Genomic DNA, 7500 nt, shown 5'->3' on the forward strand with positions numbered 1-7500 from the left:
AGAGAGAGAGACAAAAAGGAAACAATGTGTGTGTTGGCGGTGTACATGTAAGAGTGTGCGTTCGTGAGTGTGGGCTTGTTTCTGTTGTATAGTATGTGTTAAAGAGAACGTGTCTGAGTTAGTGCGTTAGAGAGAACAAGTGTGTGTGTGTGTGTGTGTGTGTGTGTGTGTGTGTGTGTGTGTGTGTGTGTGTGTGTGTGCGTGCGTGTGTGGATGCGCTGGTTCATATCTGTGTATAGTGTAGATTTTGTGAACGATAGTGTCCGGTAAAACGCTTCTTTCTTAATATCGTTATTTTTTTAAAGGTTAATGCCTATATCTTTTTAAGTGGATTGTTTATATGTGCGTGTATGCGTTTATAGTCAGATGGATCGAAATACAATTTAGTCACTTTATCATTTATTCTAATGACTCAAAGAAATAAATAATTTGAGTACTGATATGTGTACGTATATATCGTAACTGTTTGAATCTGTTTAGCTCGGGCATTGCCATTTAAATTTTATTATATCATGTGATACATACCAACCTGAATTCTCTTATGCCACATACGAATATATATTATATGCTGCATTCTTTTATTCTTTTATTCATTTACTTGTTTTAATCATTAGACTGTGGAAATCTTTGGGCACCGACTTGAAGAATTTTTAGTAGGTTGAATCGTCCCTGGCACTTACTTTTTAAAAACCTGCTACATATTCTATCGGCCTCTTTGGCCGAATCGCTAAGCTACGGAAACATAAACACATCAACACCGGTTATCACAATGGCAAAGACAAACACACACGCGTGCGCGCGCACGCGCGCGCGCGCACAACATAGTATTAAAATAATGTGGGCGCACAATTTGTCATTTCGATAAATCAGCCATAAATATATATGGCAAATATATTGATACTGACAGAAAATTAGCTGTTCCATTGAACCAATGTTGAGAATTCCCATTTAGATGAAACTATGCAGTCCAGTAGTCTTGATTTGATTTGCTCATGGGACAGTCATCTACCCCGTCAGTATATATAAATGTACTTTTACACAGCTATAAGTGGTTTAACTCTTATTTCTAGCAATATACGTGCTTGTAGCTCATACAGTAACAGTTAGTGGGGAGCAAATTTTAGCTATATATATATATATATATATATATATATATATATATATATGATGGGCGCCTTTCAGTTTCCCTCTGCTAAATGCACTCACCAGTCTTTGATCAGCCCGAAGCTATAGCAGAAGACACTATACTAATATGCCATGCAGTGGGATTGAATGGGAAGCAAACTTACTACAGAGTCACGCAAGCGCCTACACATCAATCACATAGAACATATTTTTTTTTGTCTTTAACCTTCCAACGCGGAGTATAGGCCACTTATAATTGAATTCCTTGTCGCATAATTTTTCGCTTCTGTACTTATACTCTGCCATGAATGTCCTCCTTTCTCTAGTTCCCTTTGTGTTGATCTACGCCACGAGTTTTTAGGCCTACCCCTCTTTCTATATCCATCCGGATTCCACTGTAAAGCACTTTTCGCTGCATTTGGTGGGTCCTTTCTAATTGTGCTACCAATCCACTTCCACTTTTTGTTAAAAATTTGCTCCCTAATCGAAACTTGATTCGTTCTTTGCCATAGAAGTAAGAAAGAAGCTAAAGGTGAAATTACTATCGGCAAGCTTAGAAGTAGAGATACATAGGTGTCAGCGAAATTACAACCAACAAAATAAGAAAGTTAAAAAACAATTAAGAAGAGACAAGCGAAAATATTTCGAAAATTTAGCAACGACAGCAGAAAGTGCAGCTCAGCGCCAGAACATGAAAGAACTGTACAACACAACTAAATTACTATCCGGGAAGTGAGTAAGGGTAGAAAAGGCAGTAAAAGGGAAGGATGGCAGGACGCTAACATCAATTCTAGAACAAAAAAAAATCGATGGAAGGAGCATTTTGAAGATTTGCTCAATAGACTATCTCCAGACACAATAGCCAACATTGTGCCAAGTTTTAAATAGAACATATTAATGTATATATTTTATGTGACTTCAACATATATTGTATGGTATGTCCCTATTAAATACGTATCATTTTGTGTGTGTGTGTGTGTGTGTATGTGTGTGTGTGTGCGTGCGTGTGTGTGTGTGTGTGTGTGTGTGTGTGTGTGTGATGTATGTATGCATATATAAACAAACACACACGCACACAAACAGACAGAGAGATACATATCTGTATCTATATATGCATAAGCCCCACGTATATATGTACATATATATGGTTGTACGTATGTATTTGTGTGTACCAATTCATCCAACTTATTTACATGAGATATAGTGCAAACACTCTTCTGCATGTTCCCCAACACAGAGACCTTTTAATATATCCTGGGCAACCGCTACAAGTGGGCAAATACCGCTCTCGTTCGAAACATGAGCATATCTTCAAGCACATCACTAAGACTTTTTCTGTCCACAGTACGAGATTGGTTAATGCATGACTTGAATTGACGGTTGAAAATTCTTTCATATATAGCTTAGACCTTGTCGAGACAAGGCATCATTTTCATTTTTGAAACCACAAAACTGCTACCCGTCCATTGAGAGATGGTAGATAATGCGCAATAGGGTAAAATACCAGAAATTAATGGGAGAATGTTATAGTCATAAGCGCATACCCATGTATGCGGGCAGTCGAAGGTTTGCAGGTCTTTCCCATTATAAGGCTTATGGAGCTTTGGGTATTACAGGACTGATCAGGAATAGAGTCATCACCAACAACTGACAGACAGCAGAGAAGGGATATACACGGTTCTGGTTTAAGAGGAGTGGAGTCAGTAAAATGTTAGATAGATACAGGCTGAGACTTAGTCAACCACAACTGTATCACTTAGATAAGAGAGTGTGTGTTGCAAGATTCGAAATATTTAGTGACTCTAAAATGCAACACATGATATATCCAATATATGCATATGTTTGTCCCCACCACCAACATCACTTGACAACCGATACTGGTGTGTTTGTGTCCCCGTAACTTAACGGTTCGGCAAAATGGATCAATAGAATAAGTACTAAGCTTACAAACAATAAGTCCTGGGGTCTATTTGTTCGACTAAAGGCGGTGCTCCAACATGGCCGCAGTCAAATGACTGAAACAAATAAAAGAATAAAAGAGTATATACTATGTTGCATATCAATACACAATATAGACTACATGTCAATATCAGCCTACATAATGAAGCAAATACTATTCTATCGTTTCTGTTTATGTATATACACGCACATATATATATATATATATGTGTGTGTGTGTGTGTATGTGTGTGTGTGTGTGTATGAATGTGTAATGTGTATGCATGTATGTTTGAATATATAATATGCGTACATATATATATATATATATATATATATATATATATATATGCATTATATATTCAAACATATATATATATATGCATACATATATTACATATATAAATATGTATATATACATACAGACACAGGTACACGCGCACACACACATACACCCACCCACGCGCACACATACGAGTAAATGAACAAACGAAAGTGATACTCAACACATTTTGTAGTAGTTACATATATTTTTAATACCAATTTGATTCAGTTACATATGACTTAAAATTTCATTGGTGAATAGGACGCGTTCATCTCATCAGGTATCCGGAGAGGAGTGAATGTAACAACATCAAATTTGGTAAAGATTGCTGTCGTTGATGTTTTTATAGTCCATTGAAGGACAGCAGACTCGCGTCAATAACCCACCGTACTATGTGCAAAGAATTCATGCGGTTGGATACACTACATCGGAGCCTGCCGCCAGAGTGGCACAGCATATTGCCAACTTCATGTCAAAGCACGTGGGCCTAACAATAGAGGACATGGTGTCGCTTCCACAGCATTAACATGACGGGTTCAATGCTTAGCAGCACTTCGACCGTGTTTACGTTCTGAGTTCAAATTCCGCCTTGGTTGGCTTTGCTTTTCATCCTATCGGGGTCGGTAAAATAAATACTAATTGAGCACTTGGGTCGACGTAATCGACTTGCACGTCCCCCAAATTGCTGGCCTTGTACCAAAATATTAAAGCGATATTTGATGAGATGGAGGCGTCACACACCCACAAAGATTTAAGTCACTTGCAGCTGAGGTATATATATATATATATATATATATATATATATATATATATATATATATAAGCAAAACATTCAAACACTGAGATTTGAAATCAGATGCCACTACTGTTCATATCATCTGTGGATAAATTTTGAAATTGATGATATCACCAGCAGTGACATAGGTGGATCGCAGGCTCAATAGCATTAAATAGCTATGAATTATAAATTTGCACGAAGCGTAATGATGCTTAACAAGCCACCGTACCGCACCAAGATAACAGAGAAAAACAGTGTGTGAGGAAAACAGAAAGAATTAAAACATTTAACAGCACAAAATAAAAATATTATGCAATTAGGGATATCCATATCTATATATATGTATATATATATATATATATATATATATATATATATATATATATATATATATATATATATATATATATATATATATATATATATCTGTATATATATATATATTTGTGTGTATGTGTGTGTGTGTGTGTGTGTGTGTGTGTGTGTGTGTGTGTGTGTGTGTATTTTGTTATTATTGACGTATCAAAGAAGTATTTATGGTTGTTTATTCTTCTCTTACTGGTCTTTTACATTCCCAAAAGCCTAGAAGGGGATGTGTAAAAAATCACATTTTTATTTCATTCTAGAACGTAGTGAAAACATAGCAAATAAGAGACGTCAGCTTGTTTCCAGTTACCAAATAAAATATTGTAAGATGAAGGTCACCGTGTTTGCTTCTGTTTGCTTGTCCATTAAAGCTGTGACTAATCCAACTTATTCAATAAGAATGCAGCAGCTTAAAGAATTACTGGCCTTGATTACAAAACGACTTCAGCACACTGTATCATGACACAATACAACATATGTACCTGTACACACACTCACTATCACATATATATGCATATATATACATATAAACATACATCATTAAATGGAGACAAAGATTTATGAGCATGGTGCATTCGATAAATTACAGGTATTGGTGTGTATGTATGCATGTATGTATATATATAGGTATGTGTGTATGTATGTATGTATGTATGTATGTATGTATGTATGTATATAGGTAAGTGTGTGTGTGCGTGCGCACGCGTGTGTTTATAGTGATTTAATTGGCACTATATTGTTATTAACTTCATTTTCTTCATTTCGTTTTATTTGTTAATGTATTTCGTGTACATAATCTTTGTCGCAATACATACATATACGCGCGCACTCACACACGCACACACACACGCACACATATATATGCATATACATAAATATATATATATACATATATATATATATATATATATATATATATATATATATATATATATATATATATATATATACATATATATATATATATATATAAATGCATGTATATATGTATGCATATATATATATATGTATATATGTATATATATATATATATATATATATATATATATATATATATATATATATATATATATATATATATATATATGTATATATATATGTAAACTGTATAGTATCTTTTAATAAAAATAGTTTATCACGTGCCCGTTTACAGAATTGTAACCGTGACTGAAGTGTTTGTGCCGGTGAAAACGGTACATTTGTTGTTTCCGATAGCTGGCTGTATAGCAGCATCGATGAAAATCTTGGGGTCTTCGAAAGACGCAACTTTGAAAATTAAACATCAACGATTTAATTGCATTCTTTTCCTCCCATACTTTCTTCCTTTCTAAGTCGTTTCCGTTATAGTTCGTGCTACTACCGTCGTCATCATCATCGTCATTCTTGTGGTCTTTGTAGATTCTATAAAGAGGAGATACCTTGCTTGATCTGGACAAATGGCGGTTACCACGCACATCGAATTTCCTGCGAATGAATTTCAGTTGAGAGTTGCCACCATTGCTGCTGTCTGTGAAATGTTTTCTCAGCCATTGAATTCTATTCTGGTTTCGTTTGTCGTATCTGGCTTTATAGACATCGGAATGGCAGTGGAAACCACGTTCACCAGCTACTCGTCCCAGATAGCAACACACATTTGGACGGTCAGCATTATCTGTAAAAGGGAATTTGAAAATTATAAGAATTTAGAGTACAATTTTCGTCTCAGATTTATGAGCCTACATTTTCCATAAAAGAAGGAGCAACACTGTGTGGTGTACATACTTCAGCTAAAGGACAACGTTGACGGGACTGTAATTTCAACTAGATGACCAGGTTACGACCAAAGACCTAGTGTTCACGCAGGGAGGAAAGTGGGAGTATATTTGCTATTTATTTTCCCAAGGACTTCAAAGAAGAGTAATAAACTAACGAATAATGCAGGAATCTTACACTGAGCTACTGCTTATCCTAGGGAATATATTACACTGCTGTAGTTAACGCGATTAGTGAGAGTGAAGTCTCTTAGTGACAAATACAATGTCCTGCTACTAACAACTTGAGAACCCTAATATCGTGGTAGGATGTTGATGAAGTTCATATCTATGTTGTTTGAGGGTAATTGAAACTGCGCTGTGAACATGATTTACTAGAGATTTATGTTTAAAACTACATCCTTTTCTCTGTCCCTGTGAACAAGAAGAACATCTACAGTTGGACAGAGATAAATAATGTGATGATAAGTGAGATTGGAGCAGGTGTGGGTGTGTGGTAAGAAGCTTGCTTCCCAACCACATGGTTCCGGGTCCAGTTCCACTGTATGGCAACTTGGGTGTCTTTTATTATAGCCTCAGACCGACCAAACTCTTGTATATATATATATATATATATATATATATATATATATATATACAACGGGCTTCTTTTCAGTTTCCGCCAATATGTGTATGTGTGTGTGTATGTTTGTTTGTTTGTCCCCCGCCACTGCATAACTGATGTTAGTTTATTTACGTCCCCGTAAATTAGCGGTTCGGCAAAAGAGATCGATAGAATATGTACCAAGTTTTAAAAAAAGTAAATAGTGGAGTTAATTCATTCGACTAAAAATTCTTCAAGACGTACCCCAGCATAACCGAAGTCTAATGGCTGAAACGAGTAAACAATTCCTGCATATCTTAAGTAACCTAAGGAACGCTTAATGTATTTTTCTCCTCTTACATGTTTTGCATTGTACTGATTTCTGTAAAAAGAAGTGCTCAATGAAACTGAGACAGAGACAAAAGAATTTGATGTTTGTTCTTTAATCAGTGTCTTATATATATATATATATATATATATATATATATATATATATATATATATATATATATACTATACTTTACTCTGCTGTGTCTGGGGAGAGTCATTCCCTTTTAGTGCCTTATAATTTAACACACTCACCGGTAAAATTTACACTCGTTTTCCTTCATTATTTTTTTGCAAAACGCAACGA

General features: G+C 35.3%; 1 protein-coding gene across 1 annotated transcript in view; it reads right to left on the minus strand.

Annotated features, from left to right (window-relative positions):
- Positions 1 to 5619: 5619 nt before the first annotated feature.
- The window catches only part of LOC106874468 (uncharacterized), an 84397-nt gene continuing 82516 nt past the window's right edge, over positions 5620 to 7500 (minus strand). Inside the window, exon 3 of the mRNA XM_014922205.3 lies at positions 5620 to 6183. Coding sequence (XP_014777691.1) covers positions 5651 to 6183 — 533 coding nt within the window. The 3' untranslated portion in view covers positions 5620 to 5650. The remainder of the gene's footprint in view (positions 6184 to 7500) is intronic.

This window comes from Octopus bimaculoides, chromosome 7 (assembly GCF_046866305.1).
Source record: "Octopus bimaculoides isolate indiv1 chromosome 7, ASM4686630v1, whole genome shotgun sequence".
NCBI classification, from domain to species: domain Eukaryota; kingdom Metazoa; phylum Mollusca; class Cephalopoda; order Octopoda; family Octopodidae; genus Octopus; species Octopus bimaculoides.